Below are 20,473 nucleotides of genomic sequence, written 5' to 3' on the forward strand. Positions count from 1 at the left end.
GCTTATTTCTGAATCTTCCCGTAAGGAATAAACCCTAGTGTGCAGTGATGGCTCCAATGTCACCTCCAAATAAGGTTGTCTTCTGCTCGAGCTTTGGGATCCATTTCTGAGTCAGAGCATAGATCTCTGTAGGATACTTGGCTCTAGGTGAGCCTTCTTAACCTGGAGTTTCATTGGATCCCAAAACTGTATGTGGATATTTTGATTGAAAACTCACGATTATTTATGTACACCAGATAGTAACCTGCGTAGAATGGAAGAGATGGAGAACATAGACGAGTACCGCAAATTCTCTGATCATCTTGACCTGCGAAAAAAATTCAGAAAGTCATGAAGTTCTGTGTTAGCTTATGTTATTGTAACAACTTCTAGCCTTCATTTAGTCAAAGTAGTCAGTTCTGGGAGGGACGCACGGATCTCACATCAAGCCTATATTACTGGGAGAGACACACACCTCACATCCAGCCTATATTACTGGGAGAGACACACACCTCAAATCCAGCCTATATTACTGGGAGAGACACACACCTCACATCCAGCCTATATTACTGGGGAAACACACACCTCACATCCAGCCTATATTACTGGGGAGACACACAGAGCTCACATCCAGCCTATATTACTGGGAGAGACACACATACTTCACATCCAGCCTATATTACTTGGAGAGACACAGACACCTCACATCCAGCCTATATTACTGGGAGACACACACAGACTTCACATTCAGCCTATATTACTGGGAGAGACACACATACTTCACATCCAGCCTATATTACTTGGAGAGACACATCTCACATCCATCCAATATTACTGGGACAGACACACAGACCTCACATCCACCCTATTTAATTGGGAGAATCACACAGACCTCAAATCCAGCCTATATTACTGGGAGAGACACACAGATTTCACATCCAGCCTATATTACTGGGAGAGACAGACAGAGCTCACATCCAATCTATATTACTGAGAGAGACACACAGACTTCACATCCAGCCTATATTACTGGGAGAGACACAGACACCTCACATCCAGCCTGTATTACTGGGAGAGGCAGACAGAGCTCACATCCAATCTATATTACTGAGAGAGACACACAGACTACACATCCAGCCTATATTACTGGGAGAGACACATCTCACATCCAGCCTATATTAATGGAAGAGACACACAGACTTCACATCAAGCCTATATTACTTGGAGAGACACATCTCACATCCATCCAATATTACTGGGACAGACACACAGACCTCACATCCACCCTATTTCATTGGGAGAATCACACAGACCTCAAATCCAGCCTATATTACTGGGACAGACACACAGACTTCACATCCAGCCCATATTACTGGGAGAGACAGAGCTCACATCCAATCTATATTACTGAGAGAGACACACAGACTTCAAATCCAGCCTATATTACTGGTAGAGACACAGACACCTCACATCCAGCCTATATTACTGGGAGAGGCAGACAGAGCTCACATCCAATCTATATTACTGAGAGAGACACACAGACTACACATCCAGCCTATATTACTGGGAGAGACACATCTCACATCCAGCCTATATTAATGGAAGAGACACACAGACTTCACATCCAGCCTATATTACATGGAGAGACACATCTCACATCCAGCCAATATTACTGGGACAGACACACAGATGTTGTGAGTTCATTTTCCCCTTCACCATTGAGGTCTGATGAACTCCCTCTTCTGGTGAAGGAAGGTAGTGAGGCTGATTACCAAGCACCTGGGTATGATGATGATGACTGGGGGACGGGAATTGCTGACTGGATATAAGGCAGCCGACGCCCTTCTGCCTTGCTGGTGATCTCTCTGAGGGATTCTAGGAGACCAGTCTGATTCCTGCTCCTCAAAAGCTAAGTTTTCTGCACTGCTTTTTGCATTTGTGTTTTGTTTTGCCTTGGTTTTCTGAATTTCTGCCATTCCCTGCTGGGGTGAGTTGAATTCCTTTTTGCTCTGTCTTCAGAAAATACCTGAGTGCTGATATAGTCTTTTTGAAGCCTAGCATCTTCAGGGCCTTTTTCCCTATCAGCCTGTTGGCCCTTGTTTTGATAGGGTTTTTGGCGGATTGCAGAGAGCAGCTTTCCTATCCTGTCCTATTTAGTTAGCTTGGGCCCCATCATTTGCTCAGCCTATCTTTCTATCTGTGTGAGTGTTTTTTCATCTTGCTTCACTGTCATTATATGTTGGGGGCTGCCTATTGCTTTGGGGTCTGCTCTGGGGCAGTTTAGATTTCCCTTTCTGTCTTTAGGCTATGTAGTTCTCCGGCTGTGATTGAGGGGTCTAGGGCACCGTAGGAACGCCCCACGGCTACTGCTAGTTGTTGTTGATAGGTTCAGGGGTCTGCAATCCGATAGCTGCCAACTTCTCTGGTTTTCTGGACTTAGCTAGTATTTCTGTTTTTGCCTCCTACGGTGACTCATTCATAACAGAATCACCAGCCATATCGCAGATCCTAGGGTACTCAATAGCAGGAAAGAATTGTAAAAAAATAAAAAGTGTGTATATCCTTTCCTCTATATCTCTGAGGCCGTAGGGGGAATTTTTTTTTTCTTTCAAAGGAGATAAAGCAATTGTCTGATCGTGTGGAGCAGCTCGCTGCGGAAGTGCGGGGAATTTCCGCCTACCTTGCTCATTCACATGCTGCTGAACCAAAGATCCCTACTCCAGATGTGTTTTTTGGGGATCGGTCTAAATTTTTGAATTTCAAAAATAATTGTAAATTATTTTTTGCCTTGAAGCCTAACTCGTCAGGGAGCTCCATGCAGCAGGTTAAAATTGTCATCTCTTTGCTGCGTGGCGATCACCAGGATTGGGCGTTTTCTTTGAAACCTGATGATCCTATTCTGACTAATGTGAACGCATTTTTTCAAGCCTTGGGGTTGTTGTATGACGAACCTAATGCTATTGATCAGGCTGAAAAGACCCTGTTGGCATTGAGCCAGGGTCGAGATTCTGCAGAATTGTACTGTCAAAAATTCCGAAAGTGGGCGGTCCTTACTACCTGGAATGATAATGCCTTGGCAGCTCTCTTTCGGAAGGGTTTGTCAGAAGCCGTAAAAAGATACAGGTTGATCGGCGTTTACGTGAACGCAGGACTGCACGAGAGGTGTTGCCACCTGTTGAACAAGTGTCTGAACCTATGCAATGTGATAGAGTTTTGTCCAGGGAGCAACATCAGGAGTTCAGAAGGTGTAATAAGCTGTGTTTTTTTTGTGGAGATGCCTCGCATATTATTTCTGTCTGTCCTAAACGAGAGAAACGTTTTGCACACACGTTTTCTGTGGGTGGTGTTCAACCTAAGTTTCTTCTGGCAATTACTCTGATCTGCTCCCTGTCCACATTTTCCGCCAAGGCTTTTGTGGATTCGGGAGCAGCCCTGAATTTGATGGACTTGGATTTTGCTAAACGTTGTGGATTTCCTATGACACCTCTGCGGACGCCTATCCCTTTGAGAGGGATTGATGCCACTCCTTTGGCGAAAAATAAACCTCAGTTTTGGACCCAGGTGGTAATGCGGGTCGCCCCAGACAATCAAGAAAATTGCAGATTTTTGGTGTTGCATAATTTGCATGATACCATTGTTCTGGGGTTTCCCTGGTTGCAAATTCATAATCCAGTTTTGGATTGGAAATCTGTGTCTGTGGTGAGTTGGGGTTGTCGGTGTCCCCTTAGTGAGGCTCCGTTTTTTTCCACCTCTCCTCAGTCGCATGATGTTCCTGACTATTTGGCGGACTTTTATGATGTATTTAGTGAGAATGAGTCTGCGTCTTTGCCTCCTCATAGGAGTTATGACTGTGCAATTGAACTGAGCCCGGGGTGTAAATTTCCCAAGGGTCGGCTCTTCAATTTATCTGTACCCGAGCACGAGGCTATGCGATCCTATATTAAGGAGGCGTTGGAGAAGGGTCATATTAGACCATCCTCTTCACCCTTAGGTGCTGGGTTTTTTTTCGTGGCCAAAAAGGACGGTTTATTAAGGCCTTGTATTGATTATCGTGCCCTCAACAAAATTACTATTAAATATCAGTATCCGTTACCCCTGATTTCGGATCTATTCTCCAGAGTTAAAGGTGCTTGCTGGTTTACCAAGCTTGACCTCAGGGGGGCGTATAATCTTATCCGCATTAAGCATGGGGATGAATGGAAGACGGCGTTTAATACTCCGGAGGGACATTTTGAGTACCTGGTGATGCCTTTTGGGCTCACTAATGCCTCTTCTGTCTTCCAGTGCTTCATGAACGACATTTTCCGAGACTTTGTGGATAAATTTTTGATTATCTATCTGGATGATATTTTGATCTTCTCCAATGATTGGGATTCTCATGTGCAACATGTTCGGACTGTGTTCCGGATCTTGAGGGAGAATTCCCTGTATGTCAAAGGATCGAAATGCCTTTTTGGGGTACAGAGGATTTCTTTTTTGGGATTTATTTTGTCTCCGTCAACTATTGAAATAGACCCGGCCAAGGTACAGGCCATTTACGATTGGGTTCAGCCCACTTCTTTGAAGGCCCTCCAGAAGTTTTTGGGTTTTGCTAATTTTTATCGGAAATTTATAGCAAAATTTTCTAGTATTGCCAAGCCATTGACTGATCTGACTAAGAAGGGTGCTGATGTGTTGAATTGGTCTCCGGAGGCTGTTGCTTCCTTTCAGCAGCTGAAGCGAAGATTTACCTCCGCCCCGGTTTTGCGGCAACCTGATGTCTCACTCCCATTCCAGGTAGAGGTGGACGCTTCTGAGATTGGTGCAGGAGCTGTTTTGTCCCAAAAGGATCCTGTAACATCTAAAATGAATCCCTGTGCTTTCTTTTCCCGAAAGTTCTCTCCATCTGAACGTAACTATGATGTGGGGAATCGGGAACTGTTAGCCATGAAATGGGCATTTGAGGAGTGGAGACATTGGTTGGAGGGAGCTAAACATCAAGTCGTGGTCATCACTGACCACAAGAATTTGATTTATCTGGAGTCGTCCAAACGCTTGAACCCTAGACAGACTATGTGGGCCTTGTTTTTTACACGTTTTGATTTTGTGGTCTCTTTTCTTCCTGGCACTAAGAATGTCAAGGCTGATGCTCTCTCTAGCAGCTTCTTTGCTGATTCTCCTGTGGTGACCAAGCCTGCTACCATCTTAGGTGAAGGGGTAGTTCTTTCTGCCATCTCGCCCGATTTGAGACGTGCTCTGGAAGAGTTCCAGGAGGACAAACCTGAGCGTTGTCCCAGGGGAAATTTGTATGTTCCTGACCAGTGGAAGAAGAGGGTGATGTCTGAAGTTCATTGCTCTGCATTGGCTGGTCATCCAGATATTTTTGGTACTAGAGATCTGGTGAGTCGGTCTTTTTGGTGGCCCGCCTTGTCTCGTGATGTCAGGAATTTTGTGCAGTCCTGTGGGACTTGCTCCCGGTCTAAACCTTGTTCTCGCTCTAGTGGGTTGTTGATGCCTTTGCCGGTCCCCAGGAGGCCATGGACCCATATTTCAATGGATTTTATCTCTGATATGCCTGTCTCTCAGAGAATGACTGTTATTTGGGTGATTTGTGATAGGTTCTCTAAGATGGTTCATCTTGTACCACTCCCTGTTTTTGCAACAGGTGGTTCGTTTGCACGGGATTCCTGAGAACATTGCATCTTATAGAGGGGTCCAGTTTGTTTCCAGATTCTGGAAAGCCTTTTGTTCCAATCTGGGAATTCAGTTATCCTTCTCCTCCGCGTTTCATCCCCAGACCAATGGGCAGACTGAGAGAACAAACCAGACCCTGGAGTCTTATTTAAGATGTTTTATATCTGCTGATCAAGATGATTGGGTCTCATTTTTGCCCTTGGCCAAATTTGCGCTGAACAATAGAGCTAGTTCTGCCACTTTGATGTCACCCTTTTTCTGTAATTTTGGGTTTCATCCTCGATTCTCTTCAGGGCAAGTGGAATCTTCGTCCTGCCCACACCTGGACACTGTGGTTGTGAGAATGCAGCAGATATGGGACCAAGTGGTGGATAAGTTATCTCTCTCCCAGGAAAAGGCCCAGCGGTTTTCCAACCGACATAGGACCATTGGTCCCCAGTTTAAGGTTGGTGATAAGGTTTGGTTATCATCAAAAAATATCACTATGAAGGTGGCTTCTCCTAAGTTTAAGCCTAGATTTATTGGACCTTACAAGATTTTGGAGATTATTAATCCGGTCTCTTTTCGTTTGGCTCTTCCTGTCACATTTAAAATCCATAATGTGTTTCATAAGTCCTTGTTGAAGAGGTTTGTTGAACCAGTAGTTCCTGGGGTGGCACCTCCGGACCCTGTATTGGTTGAAGGTAACATGGAATATGAGGTAGAGAAGATACTGGATTCCCGTCTGGCTAGACGGAGACTCCAGTATTTGGTTAAGTGGAAGGGTTATAAAGGAGGATAATTCCTGGGTCTCTGCCTCTGATATTCATGCCAAAAGATTGGTGCGTGCCTTTCATCGGGCTCACCCTGATCGCCCTGGTGGCGTGGATGAGGGTTCGGTGACCTCTCCTCAAGGGGGAGGTACTGTTGTGAGTTCATTTTCCCCTTCACCATTGAGGTCTGATGAACTCCCTCTTCTGGTGAAGGAAGGTAGTGAGGCTGATTACCAAGCACCTGGGTATGATGATGATGACTGGGGGACGGGAATTGCTGACTGGTTATAAGGCAGCCGACGCCCTTCTGCCTTGCTGGTGATCTCTCTGAGGGATTCTAGGAGACCAGTCTGATTCCTGCTCCTCAAAAGCTAAGTTTTCTGCACTGCTTTTTGCATTTGTGTTTTGTTTTGCCTTGTTTTTCTGAATTTCTGCCATTCCCTGCTGGGGTGAGTTGAATTCCTTTTTGCTCTGTCTTCAGAAAATACCTGAGTGCTGATATAGTCTTTTTGAAGCCTAGCGTCTTCAGGGCCTTTTTCCCTATCAGCCTGTTGGCCCTTGTTTTGATAGGGTTTTTGGCAGATTGCAGACAGCAGCTTTCCTATCCTGTCCTATTTAGTTAGCTTGGGCCCCATTATTTGCTCAGCCTATCTTTCTATCTGTGTGAGTGTTTTTTCATCTTGCTTCACCGTCATTATATGTTGGGGGCTGCCTATTGCTTTGGGGTCTGCTCTGGGGCAGTTTAGATTTCCCTTTCTGTCTTTAGGCTATGTAGTTCTCCGGCTGTGATCGAGGGGTCTAGGGCACCGTAGGAACCCCCCACGGCTACTGCTAGTTGTTGTTAGGTTCAGGGGTCTGCAATCCGATAGCTGCCAACTTCTCTGGTTTTCTGGACTTAGCTAGCATTTCTGTTTTTGCCTCCTACGGTGACTCATTCATAACACACAGACTTCACATCCACCTTATTTTATTGGGAGAATCGCGCAAACCTCAAATCCAGCCTATATTACTGGTAGAGACACAGACCTCACATCCAGGCTATATCACAGGGAAAGACGCAAACCTCACATCCAGCCTATATTACTGGGAGAGCCTATGTAACAAATAAACGTGTGCACAACTACAGCGTGGTGTCAAGGTAGGTTCCCACACCGTGACCACAATTGAAACAAGGAACCTGGCACTCAACTTAGAGTAATAGTGTGAAAAAGATGCTTTATTCAATCCCAGACAGTGGTACGTCAAAATATTTCAGTCTGATACGTAGACCTTCATCAGAAAAACTAAAACAAACGTAAAATAAAGTATATATAATTAATGTTACGGCGGAGGAACACGCTTAAAAAAATATAAATAAAGCATACGACCCACTGTGTCCGTAAGTGCCTGGACAGCAGCATCCATGGCCTGCGAAGCTGCGAGGGCCCTCTCAAGGGTGGTCAAGCGAGCCTCGAGCTGTCGCACGCATTGCAACAGTTGCTGCTGATCTGCCATTTTTAGCCAGAACTTGGCGCTAGTATTATGTTACGGCGGCAGAACACGCTTAAAAAATATAAATAAAGCGTGTTCGCCACCCGGGGTCCACCGTGCGGCAGGTGTAATAACCGCTGCTGAAAAGGCAGAGCACCAGGACGGTAATGTGCACAGGGAAGAACTGCACCTGATGCACAAAAGCAAGCTCTGTTGGAACTCACAGAGCTGCACACAAAAACTTAAACACAAAAATGCTGAGTCTGTATATACTGCACAGATAATCAGCGGCACACGTGCGGTAGCCAGAGATTGGGGTAGTTAGAGACATCACTACCACCGAATGGACTTACCGTGACTGGACGTGTGCACGGCCTCGCAACTGCAGACGCCCAAAACAGCTGCAAGCGCAATTAGCAGGCGCAATGCAAGACGCTGGCTGCTGTAACAGGTGGAGCTTGAGCGCGCTGGCGCTAGCGCTCACACTGGCTGTCCCAATCACTCACACATTCGTATTATCAGAGGGAAGGGGTTTCTTAATAAGTCATTCACCAGTCCAAGCATCCATCACCAAACACACAGCAGCAAGTATGGAAATACTAGCGCATGGCATAGCGGCCATGCGTACTTTTTATAGCGTACGGGACCTGCCGGAAATCTCCAGAGCCCCGAGCATAAGCAATCAAATCAAGAGCAGGACCTGAGCACCTGACTCCTGAACTCCAATGAGAGCTAGTCCCGTGAGCATGCTCAGAAGCAGGATAAAAGGACTTAGCCTCTGGAGACAAATGTGAGAATCTGGGTTGCTGCATATGCATAGAATGACCCAGATTCCTAACAATTAATTGGCAAATTGACTACATGGAGAAGGCTGTATAAGAAGACGTGAGTCTAGCAGCAAGCTTTCCCCCCTAGACGCTGACAGCTTCTGCCCGCACCATTTCTGGTTTCCGCCCATCGTCTCCACCACTGGCCAGCACAGTAATTAAACTACCCGCCTCTCCCCTACTTATACGCGGGCACCGCTGCGTTATCTCTCAGACGGGCGGTGGACACCACGTCCGCATCAGTGCTCCCCAGGTAATTTATCTTTGCTGCACCCGACGCTGTATTTTTACCTAGTGCATACACTAAGCATTTTTCCTCTGCATTTTTAACATATAGGCTGCATCCATTTCTATTTCCTCCCAGACTGAAAAAACTTCAGTCTTTCTGGCATATGAGTCTGTTTGACTCATTTTACTATCGCGTGACTTCTCGTGACCACTTTGACTTTCAGATTGTGCCTAGACTCACTTCTTCTTATACAGCCTTCTCCAGGTAGTCAATTTGCCAATTAATTGTATATACTATATTTTACGTTTGTTTTATTTTTTTATTTTTTTTCTCCCATGGTTTGTTCTGTATATTTATAATATTATTATGTATCTCACAGCAACTGATGAAGGTCTATGTATCAGACCGAAACGTTTTGACGTATCACTGTCTGGGATTGAATAAAGCATCTATTTCACATAGAGTTGAGCGACTTTAGTCGGATCGGGTTTCATGAAACAAAATTCATTTCAGATTAAACTAGTCCGACTAGGGCAAAAAAAGTAGGAGTTTCGTCCGAAACCCGACCCCAATGCAAGTCAATGGGGAATAAAAGGCGGCATTGAGCGGATGAATGTCATCCGCTCAAGGCCGACTTTTATTCCCCATTGACTTGCATTGCCCTAGTTGGACCAGTTTCATCTGAAACGAATTTTGTTTCATGAAACCCGATCCGACTAAAGCCGCTCAACTCTAATTTCACACTATTACTCTAGAATCATAGAATCGTAAAGTTGGAAGGGACCTCCTGGGCCATCTGGTCCAACCCCCTGCTCAAAGCAGGATTCACTAAATCATCCCAGTTAGATGTCTGTCCAGCCTCTGTTTGAAGACTTCCATTGAAGGAGAACTCACCACTTCTCGTGGCAGCCTGTTCCACTCATTGATCACTCTGTCAAAAAGTTTTTTCTAATATCTAATCTGTGTCTCCTCCCATTCAGCTTCATCCCATTGCTTCTAGTCTTTCCTTGTGCAAATGAGAATAAAGTTGATCCTTCTACAATGTGACAGCCCTTTAGATATTTGTAGACAGCTGACTGCTAGGATCTTTGTTTCATATATTACTAGGAGAAACACAGACCTCACATCCAGCCTATGTTACTGGGAGAGACACACAGAGATCACATCCAGCCTGTATTACTGGAAGAGACACACAGGCTTCACATCCAGTCTATATTACTGGAAGAGACACACAGAGATCACATCCAGCCTATGTTACTGGGAGAGACACAGGTCTCACATACAGCCTATATTACTGGGAGAGACACACAGACCTCACATCCAGCCTATATTACTGGGAGAGATACACAGAGATCACATCCAGTCTATATTACTGGAAGAGACACACAGACCTCACATCCAGTCTATATTACTGGAAGAGACACACAGAGCTCACATCCAGCCTATATTACTGGAAGAGCCACACAAAGATCACATCCAGCCTATCTTACTGGGAGAGTCACAGGTCTCACATCCAGCCTATATTACTGGGAGAGACACACAGACCTCACATCCAGCCTATGTTACTGGGAGAGTCACAGGTCTCACATCCAGCCTATATTACTGGGAGAGACACACAGACCTCACATCCAGCCTATATTACTGGGAGAAACACAGACCTCACATCCAGCCTATATTACTGGGAGAGACACACAGAGATCACATCCAGCCTATATTACTGGAAGAGACACACAGACCTCACATCCAGTCTATATTACTGGAAGAGACACACAGACCTCACATCCAGTCTATATTACTGGAAGAGACACACAGACCTCACATCCAGCCTATGTTACTGGGAGAGACACACAGAGATCACATCCAGCCTGTATTACTGGGAGAGACACACAGGCTTCACATCCAGTCTATATTACTGGAAGAGACACACAGAGCTCACATCCAGCCTATATTACTGGAAGAGACACACAGACCTCACATCCAGTCTATGTTACTGGGAGAGACACAGGTCTCACATACAGCCTATATTACTGGGAGAGACACACAGACCTCACATCCAGCCTATTTTACAGGGAGAGAGACACGTAGATTACATCCAGCCTATATTACTGGAAGAGACACACAGACCTCACATCCAGTCTATATTACTGGAAGAGACACACAGAGCTCACATCCAGCCTATATTACTGGAAGAGCCACCCAAAGATCACATCCAGCCTATGTTACTGGGAGAGACACAGGTCTCACATCCAGCCTATATTACTGGGAGAGACACACAGACCTCACATCCAGCCTATATTACTGGGAGAGACACAGACCTCACATCCAGCCTATATTACTGGGAGAGACACACAGAGATCACATCCAGCCTATATTACTGGAAGAGACACACAGACCTCACATCCAGTCTATATTACTGGAAGAGACACACAGAGCTCACATCCAGCCTATATTACTGGAAGAGACACACAGACCTCACATCCAGTCTATATTACTGGAAGAGACACACAGGCCTCACATCCAACCTATATTACTGGGAGAGACAGAGACCTCACATCCAGCCTATTTTACAGGGAGAGAGACACGTAGATTACATCCAGCCTATATTACTGGGAGAGACACACAGAGATCACATCCAGTCTATATTACTAGGAGAAACACATAGGGATCACGTCCAGCCTATATTACTGAGAGACTCCTAGAACTCACATCTAGCCTATATTACTGGAAGAGACACACATAGAGATCACATCAAGCCTATGTTACTGGAAGAAACACACAGAGCTCACATCCAGTCTATATTACTGGGAGAGATGCACAGAGCTCACATCCAGCCTATATTACTGGGAGAGACACACAGAGATCACATCCAGCCTATATTACTGGGAGAGACACAAAAATTTAACATCATGCTTATATTACTAGTAGAAACACACAGACCTCACAACCAGCATATATTACTGGTAAACACACACAGAGCTCACATCAAGCCTATATTATTGGAGAAGACACACGGACCTCACATCCAGCATATATTACTTGAGAAGACACAAAGATCTCACATCCAGCCTATATTACTGGGATACAAACAGAGCTCACATCCAGCCTATATTACTGGGGGAGACACAGACCTCACATCCAGCTTATATTACTGAGAGAAACCCACGATATCCCATCCTGCCTATTTTACTGGGAGAGACACATAGGGATCACATACAGCCTATATTACTGGAAGAGACTCAGACCTCGCATCCAGCCTATATTACTGAGAGACACATAGACCTCACATCCAGCCTATATTACTGGGAGAGACACACAGAGATCACATCCAGCCTATATTTCTGGGAGAGACACACAGAGATCACATCCAGCCTATTTTACTGGGAGACAAAAACCCGTAAGCACAACTGTTAGATGGTGCAAAAGTAGGTTCCCAAAACCGTGCTTGACTAGTAAAGTAGACTTTGCACACACCAAAATTCTGAAGTGAAAATATTTAATGTGATCCACGTACAGTAGTAGGATTTTTTACAAACGCTTTGGTCACTCAGACCTTCCTCAGTGTACCGACTGCAATGTAGGGTGGGAACTTTACATTTCAGCTGAATAATCTATCAGTTACCCAGATCCTGTTTTTCTTACACAGGCTATGCTAATAGCTTAATAGCCTCCATGGGCAGCTTATACTGGGAGCAATTCCTCCTCTTAACACCTTTATATTCCTCCCACGGTATATATAAATCTGCTCGGTCCGGTCTGATTGGAGGGGCTTATTGTCCATCTCCCCATCCCCCACTCCTCAATGCGTGAGGGAACACACAATTTGCATCGCAATACTTCCGGGCCATAGAACGTAATGGTGTATGCCGGCGCATGCAAAATACTGATTTTATGCTTTGCCCACAGTTGGGCAAAGCATATTGTGCACGAGGGAGAGGACATTTAAATGCGCACGCGTGGTAACTGTACGCGGATGCAGGAATTACCAAAAAGAAATGCGTAGAGCAAGACAGGAGAGGGGGGAAAGACGGACAAAAAGCCCCGCCAATCGGACCGGACCGAGCAGATAGAAACCACTGGAGCCATAGGCGGAGGAGGACATGACTTGGGGATGGGGGGACCTTTACTCCTGCAGCTTTTTTGGTGTAGTGGTGTAGATTGTTAAGCACGAGGGATGTTGCCTTAAGAGTAAGAAGCCCAGTATGTCTGTGCCTGGGGGTCACTGTGAGGACGGTGGGATTATATAGATCAGGACATCTGTGTCTCCCTCTGTCATGCACAGGATAAACAAGAGGAAGCATTTCCCGCCCTCCCGCCCTGTATATAATCATTATCCTAAAATGTTTTAATTATTGCTTGTCCGATGAATGCTTTATTGTATTTTTGAACTTACCATTGTATATTTTGTTCCAGGTTCAATTTTATCATGGCTATAAAGAGTTAACAGCATTAACCTTCTAAGCCCAAGGGAAGGGCCATCCTTCAGCCATGGTTCCCTAGAGGTTTCCTCCACAGGGGGTTTTTCCTCTCCTGAGTGCTGTAGGATGACTCTGTGTGAGTCGGAGGTTTGCCAAGTTAGTCCCCTTAATGCTTTTGCAGGGACTTCTAGCCTATAAGTTTACTAAAGTGATTTATAAAAAAAAAAAAAAAGGTGTCAAATGTGAATTTATAACCCGTCACAGCTTTGACTGTGCCTGGACTTCAGTAAATGATAAAGTGACTTTCCTTGTCTCCTGCCTTGCTACTCTGTGCCATCTACTTTCATCACTATCTCTGGGGGCCAGCCCTAGTTGGAGGGGGTTAAACATCTGCCCTGCCATTACCATCTACCCCCCCCCGGGATCATCTGCAGTGCCTGCTATCTTCCAGTCGAACACTTCAACTGGGGTCTCGAACTCTTTTTCTGATTTTTTTTGTTTTATTTTCCCTTTTCTTTTCTTTTTAACCTCTATTTCATTGTCCCCAGAGCACAGGTACGGGGCACGGCTGCCACCCCCGTGACCCCCTGAATCCAACGCTGCCCAGCATTGGATAATAGACAAATAAATATAAATAAATGTGATAAATATATCATAAAACAGCACCAGATCCAGGGTCAGTAAGCGGGATTCAATTTGTGCAGATACAGCTAATTCGCTGGTGAGAAGGGATCTGGAAAAGCAAGGAGCCGACAATGTCTTCCCCACCGCTGTGAGTAGAAGTCATCAGGACGGTCTGAGCCAGATGGAGCAAAAAAGAAAACGTGGTGAACTCCACTGTCAGCGTATGAAGGTAATAACTGCAGAAAAATAAAATAAAGGATAGGCAGAGCCAAATAAAGATTTTTGGACATTTTTCTTTGGATGGTTTCTGTGGCTGGTTTCTGTGGTTCAGCAGTTATGAACACGGCACTCACTCACTATGATGAAGACAGGCTCGTATCCATCCAATAATGTCTGCCTTCGGTTAGTGGCTCTTGCTCAGTAAAAGTAGATCTTCCGTGCACCAGAAATCTGAATCTATATCTGTGCAATAGTTTGCATCAATGTCTGGGGTAATTAATGGCGGAGTCGTCTGACAAAGCAGCAACAATTTCTATTCACTTTTCAAAAGTGGTGAAATAGGGAAAGAACTGCAGACATATAGAGAGAACAAATAACAAATACCAACCTCTGACCCTTATTAACCCCTAAAAGTAGCACAAAGCCATTGACAAATTCCCCCCAAACATCAGTAGGTTGAGGGCGTCACTTACCTCTTCTGCAGCCGCTCTGTATTGCTCCTTATTCCCTGCAGGGTGAGAATGAATTCTCCGCAGTTTCAGTTTTGCTTTAATATCTCGTTATTCCTCATTGTATGATCTCTCCCAGTTCCTCCCCTCACTGGTGTAACTGGTGTCAGCCAAGATAACAGCAAGAGTAATGAAAGTGCCTGTAGATCTATGGCGGCACAAATACAGAACAAGAAGGGAAATGATAAAAGGCCTAAACTGCTGGTCAGTAGCATCATCTCAGAAGGAAGGTATCTCCATACACAGCGTGCTGCCATTAATGAGTGCACAAACTCCACTATTTCCAAAAGTTAGGCACTCATTTAACATTGTCAAAGCCATCAGCAACAAGAGTAACTTCAAAGTATAGAGACTCAATTAACAGACACTGGAATATATTGATAACTATATTGATAACTACGGGAAAAATAAAGAATATCAACGATAAATATCTTAAAATGCTATCATCTCTCATCGTGTCGGGGCATTAACAATCCATGTTCTGTCTCCGACATCTGACTCATAATCCTGATATCTGCTTGTTAATGTTTACAGTGTTTCTGGCTCTGTCTAGTGATCAGAGTCATAACCGCAGTGTTATTGTGTTATTTTACTTTCACTTTGCTATTTCCCTCCGTTTGCAGTGCATTCTGGTAAGGTTGCAATGCACCCTGGTAGCCTTTTACAAAGTATTATGGTTAGTTCAGCCCCCATTTCCCTCCAGTCCACCATTTTCCTTCTGCCTGCATTCAGGAAGCATCTAATTTCTCTTCTCCCCTTGTGACAGCATCGCTGGCATGTACTTATGTTTCCTGTATCCAATTCCTGCCTCATACTACCCTGCTTAGTTAGTTCTCCCCTGGTTAGCTATTAGTGCAGATGATGTATTATGTATATATGAATCCCTGATGAACCCAGTATTGATTGTATGCATATATGTTTTTGTTTGTAATTTCACAGCGCCAATATGCCACCATGTTCAATAAAGCACACATTCAACCTACAGTCTCCTTATTGGACCCCGGTATAGCGGTTTAGCTGCCTGTATAAGCTACATGAATTCTGCTTCATTTAGTGAGGACAGAACAGTGAAACAGCGGCTATCCAGCTGGTGGGAACTCAGATAAAAGAGTCTTCCATCCTGCAGGGGCCAGTAAAACAATGGCCATCCAGCTAGCGGAATTCAGAGAAAAAGTCTTCCATCCTGCAGGAACTAGTGAAACTGCAGAAATCCACCTAGTGAGATTCAAATCACCGGCTACACAGAGACTTAACACATCTACAGCAATCTCTGCACAGCCAAGCATTCCCCCAAGATGTGGCGCCCCCAGGAGTATGGCCGCCACAGTGGCTTTGCCTTCCTCCAGGGAGGGTAATGCCAGGCTTGGAAGCAGTGATGGGTCTCTCTCGCAGTTAACCTATACATGCAACACAGTTCCACTCCAGGCCAGCAGGGGGAACTCTGAACCGGAATTGAAGGGAGGAGTACTCTCTGAGGGCCAGAAGGAAGGAGTGGTCAGTTAGCTTGAGGAGGGTGAAGTGTGCAGATGTGAGGAAGAAGCGCGGAGATCAAGCGGAGAGGAAAGGCTCATCTCCAGTGAGAGTGCATGAACTGGAGCCTGGTCTCCACGGTTGTACGGATACTAATGGTCCTGCGACAGACACCAGAGGAGTAGGAGGGTGTAAATGCCCTACCCCCATCTAAGACTCGGAGGCAGAACAGCACGGAGTGAGCCAAGAGAGGAATAGCGGCTACAGCTGTCTGCCATACGAGGAGTGAGAGTAGAAGAGAATTAGGAGGAACTTCAGTGTAACTCAGTACTAGGAGTACTTCACTCAAGTAAGCACTAAGAAGGAGATTGCACAGCCCATCTGCTGAGAGAGAATCCCTGAGCTGCTTCCAGGCTAGCCTGCTCCGGTACCATCTGTAATCAGGACCCTGGACTGCATTTATCAAGTAAAGGTACAGAAATTGCACCTCGCTGTGTCTTTGTCTGCTTCCTACCCTTCCGGCACTGCTACATCCCCGTGCCAACCACTACTACACTGCCCTGGGACTACAGCTTCACCTGTGGGGAGCTCTTACATCTTTGCTGTGTAGGGTCGGTAGTGGGGTGCCGAGCTGGGGGGTGGTCCTACTTTTATACCGCGCAGAGATGACAACAGAGACACGATGGAGGCAGATTCTGGGTGCAACAGGTCCAAGTTTATTTCTTCACTTGCCGTCCGACTGACGGCACACCTCGCGGCCCTCCGTTTCCAGAGCCGCTTCTCACACCGTACACTGGAGACGTGTCTGCACACACCGTCCCCTCCTTTACTGTCGACGCTCCTGACAGTTCCGTCACTGTGGCCGCCTTAGGCCCATTAACCAACAGCGCTTCTACTGCTCAGTCGTCGTGTCACATACGGTGTCTTACACCCAGTACCTCGTCTCAACTGCGGTCCTTTCCTGTCAGGACCACCCCCCTGACGTCCTCTCTCCTCAGTCCCCCTGGTCTGGATTCTCCTCAGAGTGCACAGACTGTCGTAGTCCTCCTGTCACTTGAGCTCCCCCTGGGGACTGGAATCTTCTGGAACCCTCCCTCAGAATTTATAGCTCACCCGGTTCCTTGAAACTGTCACTCCAACTGTCACCACGCCCCCCATGACCAACGGTTTCTAAAGCCCTAAGCTGATGTCAAGTCCTTTGCTCACACTCCTCCCTGCCATCTAATGTCCACCCAAGGTACTGCACGTCCACTACACTTTCCTAGTTGTTTCCCCACTGTAATAACTGACACCTACCTTCACTGTGCAAACTTTTCCTTCTTCACTCAGACTAGTCCGTCCGTCAGGTCACCTTCCCTACAGCTGTACCATACCATCAGTCCCAGTGGATCTGCACGCAGCGTCGGCTTAACATCTCACTTGCCAAACACCACAGGTGGCGTCACAAACTATTCCATTAACTACATTCCACCATTCAATCTCCCCTAATACTTGGGCCCCCAGGGCCATGGACCGGGTCACCGCTGCTTTGACACATCCCGCTGACACCGGCCCGATACCGAGTACCCCACAGCCCTGGGAGGGTGACCCAACTTGGCGTCATGAACAGGATTACGGAGCCCGGTATCCCCGGGTCCTGTGTGCCAGAGACTGTTGTGTTCTATAGACTGTGTGCGAAATTGGCGCCATTGCCGCCATTATCCCGCTGATTGGCGCACGCAGGAAGAAATGGGGCGGGCCTTCGTGGGCGGAGCCTGCCACAGAGCGCGAAGAAGTGAAGTGCCTTTGCGGGAAGAGAGGACAGCGTGCGAGAAGGGGAGGAGCTGAGGCCTACAGCTGGTAAGCCGCTCAACCCCGGGGCCTGGCAACCGTTAACTAGGGGGAAAGGAGGATGTCTCAGGCAAGTGCCGATGCAGTGGCGAATGGCCACGCCAGCCCCTCAGCGCCGCAAGCTGCAGTGCCCAACGTGGCTGCGGCTCCGGTAGCACCCACCACAGCGGTCCCCATAATGACGCTGTCTATGCCCTACCTTCCGGGAGCGGCCTGGCTTCCACAGTACTCGGGTGAGTCACATACCCTGAGTGAATTTAAAGAGAGACTGTGCAGTTTATTTAAAGTATACCCTCTGTCTGAAAGCCAGAAAGTAAACATCCTTATTGGACAGCTAATGGGTGCAGCACAGAGAGAGGTGAAAGCCTGGCAGGACACTGACAAAGAGACTGTTAAAAAGATTCTAGCCAAGCTGAGAAGCACCTTTGACACCTACCCTGCAGCTGAAATCAAGATGCGATTCTTTGGATGTAAGCAGAGAACGCAGGACAGTATAAGGGACTATGCTCTTAACCTGCAGGAGGCGCTGCGAGCAATTAAGCAAGTTGATCCAGACAGTGTGAAGGAGGAAGATAAACTGTTAAAGGAGCAGTTCATTGAAGGACTCCTATCCAGTACCCACAGAGGACAGTTGCGCATCATATCCCTGCAAAACCCTGATCTGGACTTTGCTGATTTTAAGGACAGGGCTATTCGGGTCCTGCAGGAATCAACTGACAACCGTCCAGTGCCCACTAGGCGCCCAGCGATCACCTACCATCAGGAAGCAACATCTTTTCCTTCCATCCCTGTGGAGGCTGATGCACAGACTCTGGATAAAGATCCAACTGAGGAGCTGTGTCTTCAGGTCCAGGAGTTGACCAGGGGTATGGCTGCACTTACTAAAACCGTGCAGTCCCTGCAGGTGTCCTCCAAAGAGAAGATCCAGCTTGCTTCCAGCCCAGAGGATGTCCCGTGACTCCGGAAGAGGAGAACCCCGCCACTCCGAGGAAGGAACAACGACCGCTATGACCAGGACGGACGTCCCATCTGTCGTCGCTGCTACAAGGCAGGTCATCTTGCAAGATTTTGTCCTTTAAACGAGCAACCCCTGTGGCAGAGGGCCAACCCCCAGGAGTAGGACCACAAGGCCCAAGGAACTGGCGAGCCAAATATGTTGGAGGGAGACCAGTCCTTCCTGTGGTGATTGACGCATCCCCATGAACGCTTTGCTGGACACTGGCTCTCAGGTGACCACTATGCCGTACATTCTGTACAAGAGGTATTGGGCTGACTCTGAACTCACCCGTGGCCCAACTGATGAACTAACAGTAGTTGCCAGTAATGGTCAGTCATTACCACAAGTGGGATGTAAAGAAATTACTGTTAAAGTGGGGAGGGTGGAGTTGAAATCTCAAGGTCTGATAGTTGTGGATATTGATCGACGTGAATGTAATCCCATGATGACTCTTGGTACAAATGTAATTGAAAATTGTCTTTCTGAGGTTATTGTCTTGTTGCAACAGGTGGCTGAGACTGCTGGTTCCAGTGAACAACGAGTCCTGCAGAAGGAGATCAAGGCCCTGATGCAAAGACAGCAGGTAGAACTCTCTGGCGGAGAAATTGGCAGCGTCAGAGTGAGTGATACTTTCCCCATTGCAATACCCCCCAGATGTGAAATGTTGATTTGGTGTCGGGCAGCCATAGGCCTCAGAGGTAAGGATTACCAGGCATTGGTAGAACCAGTATACTCTGAGAGCAGACCCAGTGTCCTGACAGCCAGAGGGGTGATTGATGTACGTAAAGGGAGAGTACCTGTATGCCTTTTGAATTGTGGGGGGGAGGAGGCCACTATACCTCGGTACGCCACAGTTGCTAAGCTGCTCACTGTCAGTAATAATGCAATGCAGGCGGCAGAGCCCTTGGTCTCATCCGACCAGGTGGAGGACAAAGGCCCTGCAAAGCAGCTAGAGGAGTGGTGTCAGCAACTGCAGGTGGGGGCTGACTCTACACCTTCATACCAGAAAAATGGGGTTTAGAGGGTGACCCAGGAGTATGAGCAGGTATTCAGTAAACACCCACTAGATTTTGGGCAGGCAAAAGGGGTTCAACATCATATCCCCACTGGAGATCATCCACCCATAAAAGAAAGGTACCGGCCTATACCCCCAACACAATAACAATGTGCTAAAGGTATGTTGAGAGAGATGAAAGGAAGCAGGGGTCATCAGAGACAGTTGTAGCTCATGGGCAGCTCCCATAGTTTTTGTAAAGAAAAAGGATGGTACCATGAGAATGTGTGTTGATTACAGGAAAATGAACAGCATTACACACAAGGATGCCTACCCATTACCCAGAATTGAAGAGTCATTAGCTGCACTTAAAACTGCTAACTACTTTTCCACCTTAGATCTCACTAGTGGGTATTGGCAGGTTCCCGTGGCAGAGGCAGACAAGGAAAACAGCATTTACCACCCCAATAGGTCTCTGTAAGTTC

The 20,473-nt window shown here is 46.6% G+C and overlaps 1 protein-coding gene across 2 annotated transcripts in view; it reads right to left on the bottom strand.

The window, feature by feature from the left end:
- The window catches only part of LOC141051502 (ecto-ADP-ribosyltransferase 5-like), a 171,480-nt gene extending 156,763 nt beyond the window's left edge, over positions 1-14,717 (bottom strand). For both annotated transcript variants that reach the window (XM_073548434.1, XM_073548433.1), the window contains exons 1-2: positions 14,662-14,717; positions 245-307 (exon numbers count right to left, since the gene is read on the bottom strand). In XM_073548434.1, coding sequence (XP_073404535.1) covers positions 245-301 — 57 coding nt within the window. In that variant the 5' untranslated portion in view covers positions 302-307; positions 14,662-14,717. The remainder of the gene's footprint in view (positions 1-244; positions 308-14,661) is intronic.
- Positions 14,718-20,473: the final 5,756 nt, after the last annotated feature.

The sequence above is a fragment of the Dendrobates tinctorius genome, unplaced genomic scaffold, assembly GCF_039654945.1.
Source record: "Dendrobates tinctorius isolate UK_male_01 unplaced genomic scaffold, ASM3965494v1 ptg000157l, whole genome shotgun sequence".
NCBI classification, from domain to species: domain Eukaryota; kingdom Metazoa; phylum Chordata; class Amphibia; order Anura; family Dendrobatidae; genus Dendrobates; species Dendrobates tinctorius.